Source organism: Argentina silus (assembly GCF_951799395.1).
Source record: "Argentina silus genome assembly, chromosome: 4".
Lineage (NCBI taxonomy): Eukaryota > Metazoa > Chordata > Actinopteri > Argentiniformes > Argentinidae > Argentina > Argentina silus.
This window is the reverse complement of record NC_139658.1, coordinates 11402094-11427054: the sequence shown is the minus strand read 5'-3', so window position 1 is coordinate 11427054 and position 24961 is coordinate 11402094. Positions and strand designations below refer to the sequence as shown.

Genomic DNA, 24961 nt, shown 5'->3' with positions numbered 1-24961 from the left:
CTTCAATTCTTCGTGGCTTTGATTCCACAAGATGTTGGAAACATTCCTTTGAGATTCTGGTCCATGATGACATGATTGCATCACGCAATTCCTGCAGATTTTTCAGGTGCACTTTCAAGCTGTGAATCTCCCGTTCTACCACATCCCAAAGGTGTTCTATTGGATTCAGATCCAGTGACTGGGAAGGCCACTGAAGAACACTGAACTCATTGTCATGTTCATGAAACCAGTTTGAGACGACTTTTGCTTTGTGACATGGTGCATTACCATGCTGGAAGTAGCCATTAGAAGATGGGTAAATTGTGGCCATGAAGGGATGCACATGGTCAGCAACAATACTCAAATAGGCTGTGGCATTCAAGCGATGATTGATTGGTATTAACGGGCCCAAAGTGTGCCGAGAAAACATTCCCCACACCATTAGACCACCTCCACCATGAGAAAGTGTACAGGTGTTCCTAATAAAGTGCTCAGTGAGTGTAGATCACTGATTAGGTCTAGGAAGTAGTCAGGTCCAGGAAGCAAATCCATGCCCAACCTCTAAGCCCATCTCCGTGTCTCGGCCTTCCTCCCCGTATATAGAGAGCATGTTGAGGACCGCCAGCAGTCCAGACAGCCTACGCTCCCGCACCCCGATGATCACCCCGGACCTGGAGAGCGGCACCAAGCTGTGGCACCTGGTCAAGAACCACGACCACTCGGACCAGCGGGAGGGCGACCGCGGCAGCAAGATGGTCTCGGAGATCTACCTGACACGTCTGCTCGCCACCAAGGTAAAGACTTTTAGATATACCGTGTGTTTTGTGATGTGAAGACTTTTAGAATACCGTCTGTCTTGTGATGTGAGCTCGTTAATCATTTGTTACTGAAAATTGAACAAGTGCACCCTAACACACACGCACCAAACACACACACACACACACGCAGTTACAGTACATGTACTTTCAGTTCATGAATGCTTAATTGGCTGGAAATAACACACAAACATAAACACACACTCTCTCTCTCTCTCTCTCATCCCCCTGTCCTTTAGCCCATTTCCTCTGACAGCTCTCATTGACCTTTGTTTTTCGGGGGCCGTCTCAGAGCTAATTAACATTTTTCATAACCTTTGCATTAGGGTGCGCCCCCCCCTCCCCCCCCGTGTGTCTTAATTAGGACGTTGACCTTTGTCTATCGAGCTGTTTGGTTGGAACCAGGTCGTTCCCCCCCCCCCTCCTAGGCCCTCTACTATGCCCCCCTTAGGGTTTAAACCTGGATCCTACAATCAGTACCACTCCAAATGCTAACTTGTTCGCTATCTCTAAGCCCCTTGTTTAAAATGCAGATTGGATTATCAACAGGTTTAGAGCATGGTGAAGAGAGCTTGCTATGGATTCTACACTATGATCCCCATTAGCTGCCATCCTAAGCCATCACTTGTCTTCCTCGGGTCCACAAAAAAACAGTGTGTTTCGAATATTTAACAAAAAACACTTGACACACACGTTTTATGACGAGGACAAAGAAAAACACACAGAGCGCTATATACCGCGGCCAGCACGATCTCCACCCAGTAGCAGTTTTGTTCACCACATCACATCACGGCAAAGCGTTACCTTCTGCCCCATCTGTGCATCTCATTGGCACCGCATCTTCAGGCCCGTGCCAACGATGCCACGCTACACACTCATTTGCAGGTGCTAACTACCCTGGCGTGGCTGTTCGCCCGCCCGCCCGCCCCGGCGTTCTCCCTCTCCCCTGTTGTTTTCTCATTAGCTGCTGATTTCCATTGTTACCTCCGGTAGGAAAGTGCAAGGTCAGGTCTGCCGGGTTGGGCTTCTGATATATAATTACCAAGCTCAGAGAGGAAGGAAGGAGACAATAAGAGACTTGGAGGGAGAGGGAGGAGTAGTCCTAGTAGTTTCTTCTTGTTCGTTAGTTGCCCAGTACTTTGAATTCGATTTAAGTGTGTGTTGTGTGTGTTGTGTGTGTGATGTGTGTGATGTGTGTGTGATGTGTGTGTATGTGTGTGTGGCTGGAACCGGTTTCGGCAGCATTTGGGGTCAGTTTAGATGTTGGAACATTCAACTCATTTGAATTTCAAACAACCGTTGGGAAGGGGGGATTGTAAGCGAGCCTCAACTAGCTGCCATTCACTGTAGAGGAGTGGAAGGAGAGGAGACGAGGAAAGGAAACCACTTTAGACTATTGAGATGCACTCTGCATGTCTCCTAACCCCTCTGTGTGTCTGTGTTCTTTCCTCAGGGTACGCTGCAGAAGTTCGTAGACGATCTGTTTGAGACCATCTTCAGCACGGCACACAGAGGCAGCGCCCTCCCATTGGCTATCAAGTACATGTTCGACTTCCTGGACGAGCAGGCCGACAAACACTCCATATCAGACTCAGATGTACGACACACGTGGAAGAGCAACTGGTGAGTGGCCCTGTGTGTGTGTGTGTGTGTGTGTGTGTGTGTGTGTGTGTGTGTGTGTGTGTGTGTGAGCCTGTGTGTGAGACTGTGTCCGTGCATGTCTCTTACACAGTGTGTGTTAGAGAGATTGAGTGTCGTGTTGAAGTTGTGTGAGTGTTTTGTCATGTGGTGTGTGTGAGAGAGAGAGTGCACCTGGTGAGTGTGAGGGAGACGTAGACAGACGGAGTGTGTGCATGGTTGTACCTAAGAGCATGTGTTCAGAGAGGTACGGTGCGAGATTGAGATTGCTTTATGATGAGTGTTGGCAGATTCTCATACTAAAAATGTCTTCCCACTTTTCCACATCCCTCCCTCCCTCCCTCCCCCCCCAGTCTGCCTCTGCGGTTCTGGGTGAACGTGATCAAGAACCCCCAGTTTGTGTTCGACATCCACAAAAACAGCATCACGGACGCCTGTTTGTCCGTGGTGGCCCAGACCTTCATGGACTCCTGCTCCACCTCGGAGCACAAGCTGGGCAAAGACTCTCCCTCCAACAAGCTGCTCTACGCTAAAGACATCCCCAACTACAAGAATTGGGTGGAGAGGTACGATAACTGTTCAGTTCTATAATAATAAATAGAATCATTAGACTTGATTTACCCCTCAAAAGAAGGAGTCGATGCGAGATTACCATCGTTATTCAATTCAGTAGGTCTTTATTGTCCCCGAAGGGCAATTCAGCTGCATGAAATCACACACGAGAAAAATATTAAACATTTACGCAATGCAGAAAAAGGCATCACATAAAATGCCATGGGCAACGAGTAAGTTAGAGGTCATTGCTATTGGCTAAATTGATGTCACAAGCTATAAATTTGGTATGCCATTGAACTGTTTGCAAACTATCCCCTGCAATGAATCCCCCTAAATCTATACACCCCCCCCCCCCCACTAGCTCAATTCAACTCAATTGAAATGCTTCATTGGCATGATTGTTGGAAAGAAAAAATATATATATTGCCAAAGTGAGATCCAACTTTTAACCGATCTCTCTGTCTCTCTCTCTCTCTCTCTGTCTCTCTCTCTCTCTCTGTCTCTCTGTCTGTCTCTCTGTCTGTCTCTCTCGCTCTCTCTCTGTCTCTCTCAGGTACTACTCAGACATTTCGCGGATGCCAGCCATCAGCGACCAGGACATGAGTGCCTACCTGGCAGAGCAGTCGCGTCTGCACCTCAGCCAGTTCAACAGCATGAGCGCGCTGCACGAGATCTACTCCTACATCGTCAAGTATAAGGACGAGGTGAGGTTGCGCGGTGCTGCTAAATAACCTCACCTCTCCTCCATAGTTAACGTAGTTATTGACTGTACTGTACGCTTCGCTGCGCTGTTGGGAGGTTGCTCATTACAAGCGTTTCATTGTACCTCTCGGGAATGGGGTTCGCCCCAATGGTCTCTCCTCTATCCTCTCCTCTATCACTGCCTTCTCAAAACACCATTGGAGGAGAAGATTTGAGGTTTCTCCCCTTAGATACTCTCCTCCCCAATGCGTTTTGAGCAGGAATAGAGGAAAGACTTTTCCCCATGGTTGCACCCAGCCTTGGATATCAAGGGGAAGCATTCATTGCTTCTTTCCGTCAGGTTGTAAGCTTCTCCATTTTAGCTCTCAAAGCTGATTTCTCACTAGTTGATGTTGAACTGACTCCATTCCTCCCCCTCTTCGTCTCTGTCTGTGTTCAGATCCTTTCAGCTCTGGAGAAGGATGAGCAGTCGCGGAGGCAGAGACTGAGGAGCAAGCTGGAGCAGGTCATCGACACAATGGCCCTGGCGAGCTGAGGACCGGACCGCCAGACCTTCGTCCTCCTTCCTCTTCCTCGCCATCTCTACTCTCCCTCGCTCTCTTTTCACCCAGAGAAAAATGAACTAGAACTGAAGACATCGTGGTTCTCAAAAAAACCCAAAAAAACACGAAGGACAAGGCTGCAAGGACTGACGCAGGACACTGCACGGGGGGATTCAGCAGAGCTGGGCGGACCTGTGTGTGTGTGTGTGTGTGTGTGTGTGTTTAAGTGTGTGTGTGTGTGTGTGTGTGTGCGGGGTCCGTGTGTATGTGTGTGTGTTTGTGTGTCAGAGACCGGGACACTGGACATTTCACACTCACACACTCACCGCAAGACCGCAACACCGGAAAGCATTTGATTATCGTCGCTGTTGTCGTTGTGTTTTTTTCCCCTTTTTGATTTCCTGAGTTTTGCTGTGTTGGCGCCATGTTCCTGATAGCCAGGATGGCCGTTGGAAAGGAACTTGAATTGTTGGCGTCATGAACAGGATGGATGCCTTTTTTGGACCTTGACTATCTTCAGAGCCAATGGGGAGAGGCTCCTCGGGTCTCGTGACTCTAGCAGAGGGTCAAAGTTCAAGGACATTATGATTTTTTTTCTTCTTTTTTTGTATAAATGTAATCAACTGCCCACTCTCTGATCTCTCGCCACTTGTGTTACTGCTGAATTTGCACAATTTACAGAAACGTTACAAAGGAAGACTATATAGATATTATATATAAATACAACTACATTTTTAAGGAAACAAAGATTAGGGTTAAAACATTTTTTCCATTTTAACCAACAAACACAGTAAAAAAATAAAATTAAAAAAAAAGACATCAATGAAATTTGATATTTCAAGGAAATAAATCTACGTAGGAAAAAAAACAATGGAAAAAAAAAGTAAAAAGTTGTCCTGTGCCATGTTTTCTTTGAATGTTGTTTAGTGCAAATACATTTTGTTAGATGGAATGTGCTACAGTATGATTTAAATATGAACATGCCTAGTGACTGAAAAGAATTGTTTGAATAATAAAAGATCGGAAGATGCACATGGAACTGGCTGGGGTTTAGGGAGACACACATATATTGTCATTGTTTCTGTATCGGAAAAATGGCCGTAAAGGTTCTGTGAAAAAAGTGAAGTCATTTTCAATCCTCAGTGCAATGTTGGTTTTTCGAGAACCAAACACACACACGCTCTATTGTTACTTCAACTAAGAGCTCTTTTGAATCTTCCCGGGCTAAAGAATATGACAGCTTGTCTGTGGCTGAACAATGAAGTACATTGCACTACTTGAAACTATATACATTTTTACCCCCGCTACCTGTTAGCCACATCTGATTGACCAATCCTCATGGGGGTTGTATACAGTAGGTTAATGATTTGAATGATACATCTTGGGGTGTGGGGGAGGGAGGGGGGGGTTGCAGGCAGGCAGGTAGGCTGTAGAAAAATAATTACAACCTCATACAGCCCAAAGGTCACTTGTCTACCCCTTTTCGATATCAATCCACCTTCCTCTATTTCTTGCTCTATCTCTTCCTTCCGTACGTAAACCCCCTCATCTCCAACGACAGAGCCCAAACCCTTGGTGCTCTCAGACTGTTGCCCTCCTCTCTTCACAGTAGCAGTGTAATGAGGCCAGGTAGTGCTTTTGTAAGCCTCTTGGTCTGAAACAACAAAGTGGGGGAAAAGCCTTTTTCAGCTCCAGGGCCCCTCTCTTCTCTCATCTCTCCCAATGCTATTACGCGAATAGGGAGGCAAGGTGACGCTACAACAGAGGGCTTCTCCACCCAATATTGACATGAGACGGGTGCTGTAGCTCTCACCAATAGGGGGGTTGGAGAGGATATGGGTAGTATGGGGGAGGGGGGGGGGGGGTTAGACACCTCAATTCATTAGCAACACAAGGCTAAGTAATCCCCCCCTAGCCTCTGGCCCTTGTTTAAAGACAAGCCTATTGCCATGTGTGGCTTATAAGCTTTTTATTACTTCTCTTTTAAGAGGATCTTTTTCTCTTTTTTTGAAGTCTTGGAGTCATGGTTTTGACTTTGTGGTGAGTTGTTTTTTACTTTCATTTTCTATTTTTCTCTGCTTGCCGAAACACCAAACTGTGGTCTGTAATGATTTTGTTGATGTTTTTATTTTGTAAATTGTATACTTTGTTTATTCATTATGAACTCAAGCTATTTGCCATTTTCTTCATAATCAGGTTGATTTTATTTTATTTTTTAGTTATTTTTGTGTCTCTCCTTCTTTTCAAAGTGAATAATGTACATTACGGTACACAGAAGAGGAATATTGTTCTTTGGCTTTCTAAAGGTTGAGTACTTAACTGATCGAAAGGGTTTATTTTCCTGATCTCAATAAGATCAATGGAAAATATTGCATCAGACAAGCATCGGTGTCGTTTGTGATGGAAATGTGACTTGCTGCTTTACTTCGTACTTTGTTTGCAAACATTAGGGCTGTCATTTGACTCTGATCATTAATGCTGTTTCTATTCATTGTGCCAGAATCCGTAATACAATATAATCAGCATACAGATGCAGAACTCCCCCAAATATTCTTCCTTCAAGATGAGAAACACTGATATATACAACTGCTACAGTGTACTGCTTCTTGCTATAGGTCCCTCTTCACATGTTGTTGGTCAGGTCATTCCAGAAAGGTACATCATGTGTACTGTAGATGCTTTGACAGCCCAACAGAATCCTTTCAGGGACCACTCTTCCTGTTGTTAGCATGCTCGGACCAAACCACACCCAAAACTTAGCTCCAAAACAGGGTTCCTTTTTTGAGAAATCATGTGCCTGCCTGACCTGTACTGTAGGTGAGCAGCCATCGCACAAGGAATGAGTTTTGTTGCAATCATCCATATTTATGTACACATTGCAAAAAAACTCCACTGAAATGTGCTTAGTCCGCTTTACAAGGGGTTTTTAAGCACTTTTTCCCCTGAGTGTATGACTTTTTAGCTTTTTGCAGCGCTTATATGTGCTATTCAGTGCTCTTAGATCATGAGTACAGCAAATAGATTGCTTCCTAGGCCAGAGCTCCAGAGATTTTATTAACAGAGGGCCCATGAATTATCATCATCATAACCAAATACGGGAAAAATACGCCTTCCCCCTCCATAGCATAACACACGTGCTGCTCAGCCTGTCAAACCTGTTTACTGTGCTTCTCTGATCACCACCCTGGTTGGGCTTATGTTGAAGACACAACCTATTCTCCATTCTCAGGACCTTTCCCATTGCGTTCTAGTTCAGTTGTACAGTAGTTTGGTTGTTTAAACGTTACAACTGCGGGGGGGGGGGAGGGTTTAGCTTGCTTACTATTTGCATGACTGCTTGAGTTTTAGACCAATCTGCTTTGCAAGTCAGGAAGCTTCCTTGGGGGAGATACGATTAGTTTTTCTTCCCCAAAAAGAATTTAGATTGAAGATGTTTTCTATGGTGATTGACCTTGTATTAAATGTCATTGAAGTGGTACAATGTAGAGCATGTGCATTCGATAGCATCATGGCCGTTTTAATGTGATCAGGAGGAACCAACACTTGACGCCTGACATAAAGCCTACATAATGCTGTCATAAGAACAACATAGTGCCTGTCCGAATAGTTTGTAACAGTTTAACGCCAACCATACACTGTTATGAAGAATTTAGAAATACAGTTGAATTTTAGTGAATCGCCTCATGCTGTTTAGCAGGTGTATGTGTCGACAAAGGTGTCATGAATCGTTTGAACTTCTCAAGCTAAAGAAACTGATTTAGAACACTTCTATACCCAAGCATTAGATCACCTACAGTATCCTGTCATACCTACAATAATAATCCTATTGTCTTTCCAAGCCCTGACTGAATCAGTTGTAGTTCCTGGCACCATTTTGTTTCATCCTCCTTTCTTTCTTCCAATTGTGTCAAATTCAGTAGCTCTCCTTCTTTCCAAATGACAAACTGCATAGGATCCAAGAGAGTGCAAACAAATGAATTTCAGACAAAAATGGCAAAGGAATTTTAATACTACAATAATTCTGATACAGTACATTTAAAAAAAAAAAAGAGAGTTTCAGACTTGAAGCAACTGTCACAAGTTTGCAGGTTAACGTTCATTGTGTAAATATTGTTATTTCCTATTTTGCAGATTTACTACTTGTAAATAAACACGCATCAAGGAGAGATTAAACATTTTTTGCTAAATAAATGGTGTTGCTGTCTGTTTTATATGGGATTTGGAAGCACTTTCAGTCATACTGCTCATTACACAAGTAAGCAGCTCGGTTTTGTTTTGTTGAGAAGAGTCTATAAACACAACCAATCCCTAAACGCACACACACCTTTTCCAACGGTTATTGGTAACTGAACACTGAGTACAAATATACTGTACACTGAGGTCAGGGCCTGGGGCAACATCACAAGTGACTCTACCTCTGCTAACATTGTATACAATAATGTAACATTCTTAGAAGGCAGTGTCGTTACTCAGAGACACCACGGTAAAATCTTTGCCTCCTGGGTGTATTTTAATGTACTCATGAATGTTCCCCTAACCGTCTTCTATATACTGTTCATAGCTTTCTGCTACACGAGCTGATATGGAACAGTAGCCGTGTGTGTGAGTGAGAGAGGTGTGTGTGTGTCTACATGCAGCATATTGCAGTGTGGCAAGGTACAGTACGGAGCATCTTTTGAACCAACCAAAGCTACCGTGGCCCTGTTTTTGCGTGCTCCAGCTTAACGTCAGCACTTTCCCCCTACGGATTCAATGAGCCCAGATAGACAGGAAAACGTTATCGTTTGCACCATGTGTAACCAGCCGGGCTAATTCAATTAAAATTCCATCCGAGGAGGAACGCTGAAATTGCGTAATGGTCGTGGGAGCACTGAATCTAGTAATGATCCTGTCAAGAGGCAAATGATCTCTCCTCGCTAACATTATGATGAATTCCTCGGAAAGCACAAGATGCTCGTTTCCTCACTCGCATATGAAATGCTGTTGCCATAGTTAATAAAGCCATGAGCTGCTGTTTTTTTTCTTCTAATCTCGTTTGGTTACAATTGAAGAGTGGCACCATATGTTTTATCACACGCTAAACCGAATGAAATTGGAATTCTATTTTCGCAGAGGAGTCTTTTGGTATCTGTCAGAGTGCATCACATCAGGAGCATGGCGGAACCAAAAAACCTTGGGCTGGGGTATCTGGGGCTCTTAAATCCGGTGTGTGGTTCAGTTGTTCGGTGCGAGGCTAAGGTGACAGCCGTGACCGGCCGGGGGATGCTACGAGCAGGATTACTGTCAATGTTCCTAACTCAAAGGTGAAGAGAATAGGGTGATTGAGGTGTGTGTGTGTGTGTGTGTGTTTGTTTGATTGTTTGTTTGGAAGGGGTATAAAGTATAGTCCACAGGTAGTGCCAACCTTCAGTCCATCCTCCTACACACACCACACACACACACACATCTGTTCTCTCAAAGGAATAATTGGCCCACTCTGCAACGATAGGGAACTGAAGAGCTGTAGGATGTTTGTCAGGTGTGTAGGTCTCCGGTTGGGTATGTTAGAGGAATGAGACATTTGAAAGCTTAAGTTTCATTCCAGGGAGGAGGTAAATTTCAGAAAAAGAAAAGACTTTGAGAGTTTTGTACATCCAAAATAACTAATTAAACGTATAAATTATGCATTATAATGTGTTTACCAGTGCCAGTGTGTCTACCGGTACACATTGCTAATTAATCAATCTTAATTTAATCAGTGCTCGCCAACACTGTGGGTGGTAAAATCTATGACATTTGAGATTTATGTGATTTTCTATCAAACTGTCGTAGGTGTCCATGTAGCTTGTTTTGTGGTGGGGCCCTGCAGGCTTTTTATGACTGTTATAGCCCATATGCAGCATCTAAATCCTTTCTCTTAAAGGGGCCAGATGAATTCCCTTCAATAGCCATCTGTAAGGAGTGACTTATATTGTACCCCATTTGACTTTCTGATCCAGATGTGTCACCAACCACTTGCCCTGTTTGATGACTTAGGCTGAATCCTTCCTCCATCTTGCCTTGACACCTGTTATACTTATACAGGCATTTAGCAGGTGAGACCCCCAAAAAAAGATCCAATGTGATTGGGTCTGATTTGAAATGCTGTGGACGAAATTCTATTGAGTCTGAGGAAGCTCCACCCCTCCAACACTGAGCACCTCCTTCTACATGCTGTTGTTTTTCATTTTTGTGCTAAAGTTGTTTACACAAGCTAGCGAGTTAGCTACAGTAGAAGTTAGCGATATAGATTGTCTTGAGTCAGTCACCCTGGAGGTATGTCTTCTGGAACTTTCTTGTGATAAATGATTGGTGCTACGACCTGTAAGTAATTTCATTTTGAACATCAACAGCCCACCCGCTTCTGACTGCTCAATCGACATTGAACAAGCTATGTTTGACAAACACTGGAGTGGAGCGCGTTCTCGTGCAGAGCGCCCTGAGTCTGTCGAGAGAGACTACAGTATTCTTTGACCAATCCAATCATATTAGATCGATGATGCATTTTCAATTCAAACAGGGCCTTTGTCTCCACATACTGTATACACATGGTCTCCTCCAGCTGTGTAGTTGTCTCATGCAGTCCGAGCCTTAGTTTGTGTGGGTCTTTGCTCACTGATTTTCTCTCTCCTCTGATGTTAATGTCTCAGCAGGTAGAATCGTTAAGGACAGCATCTCCCTGTGAGGCCTAGAGAAAATCCATTCCCTGCTTCGCTGACCTAACGAATCCTGTTGTTCTGATGAACACACTCGGACCAGCCGTTCTAATGGACTTGAGAACTCTGCTCTTGTTTACGATGTTCACCTGGCACCATCTTTATTGACACTTCAGGGGCTTAACTTCACCTTATACTCAATATACTATGTCAACCAAAAGTCCTGGTCATTCTTCTTCTTCCAAGGTCAAGAACCATGCGTCAGAGTAGATATTATGACATATTGGCACAAGATATCCTGTTGGGAATTAAATAATTCATAAAATTTTTTTTAAAAAAAGGTCAGACTCATATTATTACACAATTATTGCAATGGAAAATATATTTGCCGATAATAGGTTGTTATTTCATCGTTTTAGACTGAGATGAATGGAGCTGCTAGTAGTTGGACAGCCTAGAAATACACAGCTTTGTTAGCCCCCAATTCAGCTCACTCTCCCCTATTATCCCTTTTTCTATGACCAGACACTCTAAAAGTACCAATAGAGATGTACTGCAAAGACCTGACCTGTAAGCACCTCTTAATTCTCCTTTTGCTCCCCCGCCCTCCCCCACCCCCCACCCCCCTTTGGAGACCTGCGGAACAAGGAGGTGGTCCGGGTTTTCCAGGCTGTCGGATTCGCCTGTCTCCCTTCCCAGTGATGGGGTCAGTTCCCAATGGAGTGGAAGGTGTCTGTCCGATTACCCGAAACACTCCTCACACCTTCGCTCAAGGATGGAAAGAGGGAGTGGGGGAAGATTGTGTGTGTAAGGGGGTGGGGGGGTTAGAGGGCAGGGTGGTCATGGGGAGATGGCCCCTCACCAGACATAAACGTTTGATTTAATCTCAAAGCTCCGTTTGATGACTGCTCTGCCTTGAAATCGGCTGTTGGAATCATCACTAATGGCTGGAGTAGTCTACAATATCACAAACACAATGCAGCATTCTTTCATGTTAAAATGTGTGGCTTGGTTTTTTTTCTGTTGTTCTATGTCTGGGGGGTTCCATGAAATGAACTTGAAAGGCATTGCATCTGCTCTAACAATGAGTCTGACAGTCTCTTTGGCTCTATTTTGGCTCAAGCTTTGTGGATGTGCAACAAAGAAGCCAAATAGAGAGTTAGTCTCTCATTATTATTGGCATCTCTCTCTCAGAAGTTCCCTTTATCTCCACACACGTCCGTAACATAAAGGTGTGCAGTAAAAGGTGGAATAAAAAACATTTTTGCCTCTTGTCAACTTGTTAGTTGTAATGAACAGCATTTTGGCCAGCCTGTACAATGTAACGTAGGCTTACGTTTTTTAATGAGCCATATGTCAGCCACATAGTGTACATCTGCTGAGGAAAATATGTTGTGTACATTTCATTTAATGTACGGTAGTGAGTTAATGACAACAAACAACTACACATTCCAAGAGCAGTAACATTGCTTCATATTTTGCAGGTGCAGCAATAAAAAGATGCTTACATATTGTAATATGTTGTATCTTATACATTGTAACCCACAGGTTGTTCAGTGTTCCATTGTGCCATATAATGTATGTGGAGGCTACAAGCCCCAACCTCAGTCAGCCCCTGACCACCCCCAGTCACTCCCTGACCCAGTCACTCCCTGCCCCCCCCCCCCAGTCAGCCCCTGACCACACCCAGTCACTCCCTGACCAGCCCCAGTCACTCCCTGACCAGCCCCAGTCACTCCCTGATCCCTCCCAGTCACTCCCTGACCACCCCCAGTCACCTCCTGACCCAGTCACTCCTTGACCACTCCCTGTCACTCCCTGATCCCCCCCAGTTACTCCCTGACCCAGTCACTCCCTGACCACCCCCTGTCACTCCCTGATCCCCCCCAGTTACTCCCTGACCCAGTCACTCCTTGACCACCCCCAGTCAACTCCTGACCCAGTCACTCCCTGACCACCCCGTCACTCCCTGACCCCCCCCCCCACCCCAGTTACTCCCCTGCCCCCCCCAGTCACCACCCGCCCACCCCAGTCACCCCCTGATCCAGTCCCTCCCTGACCCAGTCACAGTTACAGTGCCCTGCGTAAGTAATGGTACAGTGAAGCATTCTTTCTTCTTTTGGCTCTACTCTCCAAAAGTTTGGATTTTAAATCAAACAATTACTGAGGTTCAAGTAGAGATCCTCAGTTTTTATTTGATGGTATGTGTGTACATATTGGTTTCACCAATCAGAAATTACCACACTTTTTGTGCATAGTCCCCCTATTTTAGGATACCCAAAAGTAATGGGACAATTGTGCAGGTATAAGAGACTCAGCAACCACAAATGGGCTGGTGGGCCAAGAAAGACTTCCACAGTGGATGACCAAAGAATGCTTACCATAATTAATTAATTACTAATTAATACCCCAAAACAACTGTCTCACAGATCAGGAACATTCTCCAGGAGGTAGGCGTGAATGAGTCAGAGACTACCATCCACAGAATATGTCACTAGCCAAACTACAGTCACATAACTGCAAGGTGCAAACCACTAGTTATCATAAAAAAGGATGGTCAGTTTACAGTTTGCTAAAAAGCCTGCAGAGGCCTGGAAAAATGTCTTGTTGACAGATAATATTAATATTATCATTTAGTAGAGTGATTGCAAGAGGAAAGTTTGGAGAAAAGTTGATGTGCCCAAGATTTACAGCATACCATGTCACGTGTGAAACATGGTGCATGTGTTAGGTTTGGGCATGTATAGCTGCCACTAGAACTTGCTAACTTGTCTTAATTGGAACTGCTGACAGCAGCAGCAGAATGTATTCTGAACTGTACAGAAACATCTTTTCTCCTCCAAAGTCATTGGATGGCACTTCATCGTGCAGTAAGACGATGACCCAAAACATACTGCCATAGCAACTATGGAGTTTTTCAGGACCAAAAAGTGGAAAGGTCTTGACTGGCCAAGTCAATCAGTCAGATTTAAATCCAGTTGAACATGCATTTCATTTCCTGATGATAAGATTTTAGGCAAAAAGACATAAAAACAGACCTTTGAACAGTTTTCATCTCAGTCATTGTTTAAAAGCCTGTTAAGTGGTTGGGCTTCGGCCATCTCTTCAACAGGTACTATTCAATCAAGTTTTCCTGTTGTGGACTTGTGATGTAGACTACATTATCAAGGCCCAGGGGATTACAATGTGATTTTCCTTTTTTTTATTTGATTACTTCTATCTGTGGAATTTCTACACAGACAGAACCGATTTGGTAAGACCAATCATTTTTCATTATGTAGCTCCTTTTGCCTTCTTGTGCATATTTTTGGATTATTTCTTTCCGGATTTTGGGATATTGGATGTTCTGGATATTAGACTTCATTGGATTTCCTTCCATAGGGTACAGAGACATTGTTGATATTGGGCCTTTTCCTTTTTTCAGTTTTGACTGAGGGGGTTTTGCTTTATTTGTATTATTTATGCCTGATAGCATTTTCTCAAACAAATTCCATGATGGCATTTTAAAATGTTCGTTTTCCTTCATGAATATGTTGATTTCTCACAAAGAATTTGAGGATGCAAATTCCTTATCAGGCATTAGCAAGACCTCCTAAATCCCTCAAAGATGGCTGCTAAGCCGTGCCCTTTTCCCCTTTATTACTTTTGTCTTCCGGACCTCTCATGTCTGATCAACTGAACAGTTCAAAAGATGTTACATATTCAGCTTGGTCTCTAAGCCCCCCACTACCACCACCCCTTCGCCACTGTCACTTTGATGTCAGAGTAGCGTCGCTCTCCTCTCAACGAGCGGGCGCTCATGAATTAATTAGGTGCGTTTCCACGGCAGCTTGTGATCAAGTGCATTGTGAGGCAAAGATAAGCCGCGGACATCGCTTGGCGATGGAACTGACACACAGGCCTTTAATTAGTCAAATTAATTAAAGAGAGGGGGGAGCACTGTGCAATGAAGGGGGGAGGGGGGGTGTGTGGATTGAGCATCAAATACCTGGAGATGACATTCAACCCCACAATTCCTCACCTATCTCTGGCTAAGAGATAAGACCGTCACCGCCCCTTTAAAGAGAAAGGGTTAACTATCTAGGCATGCTGTTTATTCATTGATGGTGTTACTCTGGCAAAGTCCATTAAGACTTGTCACAGTACTTCATCTGTAGGCTATGGCTTATGAATGAAAAGCATGGTCAATAAAACAACGCAAGGTCACAATGATGATGTTCAAGATTCAAGATTTCAAGATTCAAGATTCTTTATTTGTCACGTGCATACAAGTATACAGTGAAAAATGGTGTAAGGTGTAATGGTTTTGTTCTGTTCACCTATTGTATCCGTGGAAACTGGTGGAGGTAGAAATCAGAAGGCAGGGTCATTGTATTGCATGGAAGGAAATGAGGAATGGTATCAAACATTGCCATACCATTCCTCATTCTGTTCCACGCGTTCCAATGAGCCCTTCTTCCGATTCCTACCACCACCAGCCTCTGCTGGTATACTACAGTAAAGAATGTTGCACTCTTGAAGGTTGTTGTACACCTCACAGGGTCTGAACAAAGCAGGTGCTTTGGACAGCAAACGCATTCCATAGTGCTACCTCCTTATGATGATAACATTGTATATTTGAATGTTTCGAAATGGTTCAGGCCTAGTCACATGACTGCATGCCTTGAGTGCCACATTCTAGTTACATTCAACTGTAATGTTTGTCCCACTCAAAGAACCCGCTCGTTGGAAACGTTTGCCAAACGGTTGAGAATTTTCCGATCAAGTTTGCATCGTTCACATCACGTCATTGGCACCGCAAAATCCGCCTTCGTCATGTCTACCATCTTAAAACGAAAACATCTTTTGATCTGACTCAATTGATCTGACTCAAAAGTGGCATTGAATCAACTGCACCTTTCATAAGGAGCACTCCATAACAACACAATAAAGTTATGAAGGCCAAGAAGCAGAAGAGAACTCTTATGAAAAGAGCACCACATCGAAGAGTGACTGTGCCGAGACCGTGTTCTGAATCCATCTTGCCCGCCAGTTGCGAAGGTTCACAGTACACTACTTTGTACTCCTCCTTTAACGCCCCAACTCCTCTCCTCTGACTGGCCATGAATTTTTCATTGCTCCTGTTGCATGTCTCTCTCTCCCTCTCCCCCTTTGTTGACCGAGCGCGCCTCTGCCAAGCCTTCAAAAAAGCCGGCACTCTCGACCTTCTCTTCTCTCTGACTGAATGGCATTTCTGTTCAGTGGAAGGCGAGATAGAGGGAGAGAAGGTGAGAACGGGAGCTAGGTCGTATAGGCTCGAAACGCAGCACTGCGGTGCACTAGATAGATGGAGAGAGATGACGTCAATGTCAGTCGTCATGGTTACACTTGTCAGACAGTCGAAGGAGATTGTTAGGGAGAGAAGAGCAGTAACACTACACAGGTTTACCTCGTATACTTGAAAAACAGGACAGCAATAACTCTAGCCTTCTATTAAACAGTTGTGGTATGTATTCATATTTGGTATCAAGATATTGATCCTTTTAAAATCTAGTTAAAAAATCTAGTCTTTTGAGGTAATAACAAGACTTAATCATATTAGGCTACACATGTAAAGGTATTGAATAAATAATGGATTAAGTTTGAAGTACGGACATGAAATCTCAGAGCTTGTACCGTTAATCAAAGGTGAAAAATGTATAACGTTCCAGGGATAGCAGCTGGGACAAAATGCTACCCACATTGCTACCCTGCTGGGGTTCTCATTATAAAGTGATAGAGTTCTCCGATCTCTCCAGCCTAACATCTGCCCCCACCCACTTTCTACACACACACACACACACACACACACACACACACACACACACACACACACACACACACACTACAGATACCCATTAGTCAAGGTCTGGTGAGGACATGGAACTTAATGCGGGTGGGAGTCGGAACGAGGGGGGGGGAGAGGGGGAGCAGGTGTGTGGATAGTAATGATCAGGTGGAGACGGCCACTCCGTCTCCCTCCATCGCTCTTTCAGCCAAAGAGCGAAGGAGAGAACATGGGGGGGTTCACAGAGACCAAGAACCCAGAGAGAAGATGCTTTGGATCGGCCAGCCAGTCCACTCCAGCCCCCTCCAGCCCCCTCCAGCCCCCACCCTCTCCTACATCCACCTGAGCTCTCATCATCAGAGCCAGAGAGGTGACTCAACAACACTGTCTGTCAGAGGAAATAACCAGATGCCAACGACATGGAGAGTCTTGGTTTGTTGGCCCATTTGATTTTATTTTGCACTTGTTCACTCTCCCTCATGCATTCAAATGCATAGCCTAGACCAGAGGCTGTTTACAACATATTTTTCTCACACCAGTCCACTTCTTTCAAATCTGTCAGGGTGTGTGCGTGCGTGCGTGTGTGCAAGTGCACACTTCGGATGGAGGGGGTAAATAATCAGGCTGCAGCCTTGAGATGTATACCAAAGATGTATCAATAGAGGTAGTAGGTTTCTTTTATATATATATATATATATATATATATATATATATATATATAGTGAAAAAAAACTGACCGACGGTGCCTTTAATACATTCTTACAACGCATGATAGTGCCTGATGCTGCACAGTGAGGTGTAGTAGTGCACGATTTCACACCATTGTGACACATCTCTCCCGCAGGGGTCTGCCCCTGATCAGAGGGTGCAGTGACCGTCACATTGATCGGGTCGGTCATGGTCATAGTCCATTTCTCTGGCCTGGACTGGCCTGGGTTTGAATGTTTGTTCAGTCGGAGGACACACAAACATACACGTTAACAAGTCATGTTGCCTGATCAACACTCTTTTCTCGCTACTACACTCACCCACGTACATTTGTGTTGTGGTTTATTTATACACTCTTCTTTTCTTTAAATATATATTCTATTTTCCCTACTGCAAGAACAGTAGTTTGGCTTTGTTAATCCACCCCATTGACTTGCAAATACTTCCCTTTTCTCTTTTTGTTTGTCCAGGCAGAATGCTAAATTCCCTCTGCATAAGGAAATGGGGAGATTCATTTCAACAGTCACTCACGGACACAAACATGCACGCGGACACACACTGCACACCAAGGCAGCTGACAGTATTTAATCAATTTTGCACATTGAAAACTCTCAGATGGAGTTTTATGTCAATGTCAAATTGCCTTGAATAATATATATAAAGAGCTGATTTCATATATTTCAAAGGTTTTTACTTGCCCCCCTCTGAGTCTCTCTCTCTCTCTCTCTCTCTCTTTCTCTCTCTCTCTCTCTCTCCCTCTCTCTCTCTCTCTCTCTCTCTCTCTCTCTCTCTCTCTCTCTCTTTCTCTCTCTCTCTCTCTCTCTCTCTTCTGAGCACTCTTCCGGGGCATGCGTCTGAGCTAAGTAGGCACCGTCCTCTGCGGGAAGAAATGTATCTGGTCCTCGCCCATCTAAATAAGTGACACACGCTCTCATGTTTACCCAAAATCGTGCCAAGGCCCCAGCTAACATCAAAACCAGGGTACGAAAGTACAAACTCAAAAGGAATCTTTGAAAAATCTCTATGAATATTTCAGCACTCTGGGCTGAGTTTTTCCACTTACATTAAAGCAGGAAGTTTATGTATGTATGATGTTGAGCAGAAATGCAGACAGATCAATAATAAAACAAAGTCGGTGGCATCGAGACCAAATTGCAGGGGCTGATGTTGTCTGATCTTATCTACTGTGGGTAGCTCCGACAGGTCCGATCGGTCCCTGTGTAGAAGTCTCAGAGAGAGGACCAAAGTTAGAACGCAGTCCCCGAAGAAATCCTGTGACAACGATGACCCACACTAAAAGCAGCCCATTTAGTTAGACACATACAGTCAATAGCTGAGTTTGAACAATGCAGAGAAAATTGGGGTTTGTTTTTCTATAGATCATTCAACCCCTACAAACGTATGTTCTGCAGGTTGAAGGAAAGACATGAGAAAATGGCATGGGACACAACTGAGATGGATCATTCTAGGTAGTGTGATGTTCTAACTTCGTCTTGGTGCTTTCTTCCCTTTTCATCAAAATGCGCTGTCAAAGCTGTAAGTATTGCATTACACAATGCAGTCACTCTTTCTCTTTAACTAAAGATGGAGTGAAAAGTTTTCATAAAAGTTATGAAAGAAAGAGTTGTGTGGGCACAAGTTGGTGTTGTTTGAAGCCCCCGACAAGCATTTTGCCTTTATTTGATATCCTTGCTTCAATCGTGTTTCTCACATACTGTGAGTGCACTAAAACAGAGCCTTGCGTCACACATTGTAAAAGCTTCAGCCTTTCAAAAGAACCAAAACAAAACCCACATGAAATGACAGTAGCTAGCTCCCACAGTGGCGCAAAGCCAGACAGAGATTTTTAGCCATGCAACCTGAGTCTGAACCTGAATGGGAAGACCTTGAAAATGCAAAACCACTGCAACAGATATAGCCTTGCATGTATCCCAATTTTAAGTAGTGGCTAATTCCTTTTTACATTAACATTTTAGTAATTTAGCAAATGCTTTTATCCAAAGCGACTTACAATAAGTACATTTGTCTAAGGAAGTTAATCAACTACACATCAGTCATTGTAAGTAAAACCTTCAATAAGAACAAGTGCCATCGGCAGTTTTGTTTTTTTCTTCTTTTTTTTCTGTTCTGGTAATGTAGGGTGTTAAGGGGCGGAGAGGTCTGAGGAGGAGGAGCCCAGATGTACCCTAAAGAGGTTCTTTAGTGTAAGCCGGAAGATAGGTAGTGTCTCTGCCGTCCTGTGACAGTGGTGGGAAGCTCATTCCACCACTGCCGCACCAAGACAGAGAAGAGCCGTGACTGAGCAGACCGACCACTACGTCCTCATAGAGATGGTGGTGCTAAGCTGTCAGCAGAGGTGGAAGAATGGAGTGATCTGTCCAGGATTTAGGGACTGACCATCGTTTTCAGATAGGATACCACTCTGTAAGCGAGCACCAGTGTCTTGAATCTGATGAGAGCTGCTACTGGGAGCCAGTGAAGTGTGCAGAGGAGGGGGGTGACATGGGGAGATTGAACACCAGACGGCCATCAGAGTTCTGATGGCGGAGGCAGGGAGCCTGGCCAGAAGTGAGTTGCAGTAGTCTAGGCGGGCGATGACAAATGCCTGGATTAGGAGTTGCGCTGCTTCTCTCGTGAGGAACGGGTGTATCCTTCAAATGTTGTAGAGAAAGAATCTACAGAAGCAGGCCATCGCTGTGATGTTAGCCGCACAGGACAGTTGGTTGTCGAAGATCACCCTCTTTGCTGTGTGGGTGATGGAGAAGTCTTGGAGAGGGCAGGCTTTCCCAGGAAAGAAGAGGAGCTCAAATAGTTAGCAAGCTTGCAGACGTCAGCTTTCAAATCAATTTATGTTCTGATAACTAGCTGGCTAGCTAACTAGTGTACTTCAGAACTATGAATCATGTATGGATACACATTTACTTTTACTGCATATACATCCCTGTGCTAAACACACAAGGACGAGGGTGATTGGCTATTCAAATAAAGCCCATTTCTGACGTCAAGACAGGGACTAATACCACACCTTATAGAAACAGTTTGAAAAAGGACATACGTTTCAACACAGAACATACATTTCACATTTTCACAGTATTTATTCAATATACCATTGGGCAAAGAACATTCAAAAGACAGGAAAATTAGAATTTCGACTGGAGTGGGCCTTTAAGGGGAACGTTATGCATTGGTGGAGAGGATCACAGATACATATACACACAGCCAACAGACAGGCATGACCAATGAGGAGGAGTTTAGGTGGACATCAGTATCGCTGATGAGGGTCATACATCACATGCATTACCAGGGTATCCGCCAGTCTACGTCCTCCAAGCCCCTATCCAACCCCTGTTACTCCTTTGTCTGATTATGACCTTAGTGTGATGGGGGGAAATGGGGCCTCTTGACTCCTAGCTAAAGGAGACATAGCACTGCTAAGCTCAAGTAATGGAGGAGGGGAAGGGGATTTGTGCCTCTGAGTGGGTAGGTCATTCATCATGATTACAGGTAAAAACTGGACCTGGACCTGTGACAGGCATTTCAATTACACTGCAGCCCTTTGAGGAAATATCAGCCAGGTGGCCATTTTGGCCCTTGAATGTGAGTCTTTGCAGTTGCACTCTCGCTGGCCCTGATTCGGTTGGTCTCACAAATCCTGTTATGAGAGTTGTTGTTTATGTCCATAGGGCTGTAATAGGAACAATGCTATCACATACCACAATGCATAAAGGAATATACAAGGAGTTTGTAGGCTATACATCAGTTGTGAGACTATTTAGTCCGTTTCATGTAATTACTATTATTGGCTAATTCTGTTTGAGATTAGTGGCTGCCATGTTGGCACAAGCATTTCCATGACAATGACAATCTTGTCAGAATGCAAATGTGATCATCTTTGTTGTGGAACTTCTAGAGTCGATGTTGAGGAATGTTTGCTGAATTCTCTATATCTTTGACTCTGGCAAATTGTTACAAGCTACTTCCTACAAACTGATAATAGTAGCCTTTAAAAGGTTGGGTAATGAGCTTTCTCACTCTCATTGTCCCTCCTTTTTTACTCCCCGCTATACCTGCTTAATATTCAGACAGCAGCTCCACGAAACTTCAAGCACGCGGGGCAATTAGCCGGCTCGCGTGAGATAATTTGCTGGAAAAGTTAGCACAGCTGCATCTCACAGGCCTAACGATTACAAATTAAGGTGGAATATATTTGGAATGGAAAGTTTAGAGGAGGTAGACTGAGGAGAAAATAAAGTAAAAAACTAAGAGTTTCTTACAAGCTGTTGAAACCGTTGTTTCCTTGTGTTTTGACAATGGATGCTCATTCTCCCCACAGGTTGAGATATCCGTGTTATGGTAAGTCTCTAAATCGTCTGTGACTTCACGATAGCTATCCAACCTTGATGGCTTTCCTTCCTGGCAGATATGATGTTTCTTTCCCCCCACGCATTCGTCACTAGAAAGTTTGTTATTATGCTTTCATTCAGCCTGCGAAAGCAACACTTGTCAGAGATATTTTGAAAAAGTTTTGTTTCTGTCTCCCCACAGAAGTAGTAGAGAGAGGGATGATTGGGTGTATGACTGGAGAGAAGAAAGGGGGGGGAAACAACTCAATGATGGATGGCAACGAACAGGCAATTATAAGCGACATACCAGACATCTCGCACACAGTAGATATCACACACACTGGCAGCAAGAGATAATCTCAATGCTTTCTCTCAGCAAATGAGAAGAAGGAAGAGTGCATATAGGCTACAATCCATTTAGAAACACAGCCAAGCACATACAGTAATTAAACATATAATGTGTAACTACACACTCACCCACTCATATATCCACACATTCATACATTTATTTGAGATGAATTTATCTGGCATAGTTTGGTGTATCAGATACACACACACACACACACACACGCACACACCCCTTTGCTTAGATTTTCAGTGTGACACAAACAAATACACAGACCTTTTCACCGAAACATTTTGGCACACATTAACAGAAACATAGTCGGATATACAATAAGACACACACACACACACACACACACACACACACACACACACTCACACACACAAGTGTGAAGCAAGATGGCAGGCATGAAGTTTATTTTCCAAGGTGTTACAGAGCTAAAGAGAGAAGAGGGGGGGGGGGGGGGGGCTGGGTAAATGCAAGGAGACGTATCGAGGTCACTCACTCACTCTGTAATGAATATGTAAGAAGAGGGAGAAGATGCAGCTGTTACACTGGTAAACGTTACTGCAATACTGGAGAGATGAGAGGGGAGGAGAGGAGAGAGAGGGGGAATGGAAAACTAAAGAGGATGTGAGAGTGCAGGGCGAGCAGGAAAGAGAGCAGGGAGAGAAGGGGATGTCAGAGGATGGAGAGAATATGTTAGAATTAGCGAGGAAGAGGGCACAGGAGTGGGAAAGACTGAACGGAGGAATGACATTCAGAGTGGATTGTAGGGGGGAGAAGAGAGGGGGAGTGAAGGAGAGGGTGAGAAAGTGTGTAAAAGAGGGAGTGAGAGGAATGAATTGGAGAGTGGATTGGAGGCAGGGAGAGAGAGAGAGAGCATAGTAAAAAGGGTGAGCAAGAGGGGAAGCAGGAGAGGTAAAGCTCCTGGAGCGAAGGAGAAGAGGGAGATGGTAACTGACATGAAGAGAGAGTGAGCAGAAAGATGAGTATATGGAAAGAAAGACAAAAGCCAGAGAGAGAGAGAACTACTGAATGGATGATGTTAGAGAGGGATTCTTTAGCAGATGCAAGCAGTTGGGAACAAGAACATATTTTCATCTTGGATCAAAGTACGATATTTAATATTCAGTACCACATCTCTTTGACCTAAATCATTGAAAACAATTTATTTACAATTTAGGTTGCATAATACATAATTTATATCATAATGCGTATGTTCCCATACATACAGTTGGTACAGTGTCACTCCAAAGAGGCCACGCCCCCCGAGGGGACAACTGCATAAATCTCTCATATGAGCCCATGAAAACAGTGCCGATTTTCAGAGCTAAAACCCCTTATTTGTCACCAATTATTTTCAATACAGTTTGAGTCGGTAGGTTAGACAACTTGTCTTGGGATTATTTCCAGATGTTGGGCCCGGTGGAATGTGCCACATATATAGAAAAGTTGAATAAAGTTGGCCTCAAAACATGCCCCTCAGCATGCCAGAATAACGCTGCTACTGCTAGCCAAACTATGGGGTGACATACATAACAAGCCTGATGTGACATAACCAGCTATTTACAGTTACTACAGTACTGAATCTCCCGGTACATCTGCTCTTATTTAGTTTACTTTGCAAAACTTATGAATGTTTTTATCAGAGAAGTTAGCTGCTGTAGATGGACAGAGTTGGCTAGCTCTCTCCTAACTGCCTGCAGCCACCGGGCTCATCTCTTTCCTTGTAACGATTAGGAACAATAAAAAAAAAAATCCTAACCCCAATTTTCGTTTGCTGGCAGTACAAAGTTCAACAAAGCAACTTTTGGGCATTTTCATATTTAAAAAAATTGGCTAGCAATGCTGTATTAAAAACAGGGCAGTTTCAATGCAAGCCTATGGGAGATAGGAGTTTCTGTCCCCTCTGGGAACGTTGGTGGGGCCTGGTTGTGATGCAACAAAGGAACTACAAGGATGTACTGTAGAACACAGAACCTTTTTTGGACCAGTAGGTTCACTATACACAAGGATATGTGCTAATGAATTACCATCACAATAGCATCTAAAAAAAAAAAATGTGTGGGAACTGCAGGTGGTCTTAAGTGGGGGGAGCAGAACACATTTGTTACTCATTTACCCCCCATCCGTTTGTGTTGAAGAAATACACACACACACACACACACACACACACACACACAGACACACACACACACAAACACACACATATACACACACACACCCACGGCTCCGTAGGAGACACCAGGAAGGCACAGGTATCCCACTGTCACAGACAAACTCGCTTCCTCCTCCCGGAGAAACTACGCACACATTTACATTACATTTTCATACAGGAGATTACATTTACAAACACACACACACACACACACACACACACACACACACACACACACACAACCTTGCGTCTGGCCTATATTGTGCATCCCAAATGTGCCACATAGTCAATTCATCACAACACACTCTCCAGACCTCCATTGGGAAAAGAACAAGGGAGGGAGGGGAGGGAAAGAGAGAACAGAACTTGGGGATCAGGTCAGAGGTCATTCACCTCATCCAAAGCCTGGGTTGTTTATGGATTTGATATTCAGGAGTTTCTTCATAAGACACTCCTACATATCCTACACACATCCCACATTATACTTCCTTTTATCACCCTTTTCATGTTCAGTTCAACGCATGAGAGAGAGAGAGAGAGAGAGAGAGAGAGAGAGAGAGAGAGAGAGAGAGAGAGAGAATAATACACGGTTTTATGAAATAAAGAAGCAAAGTAAATGTCAGAATCATCCAACTCCAAATGAATATTAGAGCAGGACCCGCTTTGTGGGAATTTCCAGAGAGGCAGGAGAC

The 24961-nt window shown here is 44.0% G+C and overlaps 1 protein-coding gene across 1 annotated transcript in view; it reads left to right on the top strand.

Annotated features, from left to right (window-relative positions):
- The window catches only part of plxna1b (plexin A1b), a 156858-nt gene extending 151588 nt beyond the window's left edge, over window positions 1-5270 (top strand). Inside the window, exons 28-32 of the mRNA XM_083667702.1 lie at window positions 583-773; window positions 2248-2417; window positions 2786-2998; window positions 3541-3691; window positions 4129-5270. Of these exons, the coding sequence (XP_083523828.1) occupies window positions 583-773; window positions 2248-2417; window positions 2786-2998; window positions 3541-3691; window positions 4129-4224 (821 nt within the window). The 3' untranslated portion in view covers window positions 4225-5270. The remainder of the gene's footprint in view (window positions 1-582; window positions 774-2247; window positions 2418-2785; window positions 2999-3540; window positions 3692-4128) is intronic.
- Window positions 5271-24961: the final 19691 nt, after the last annotated feature.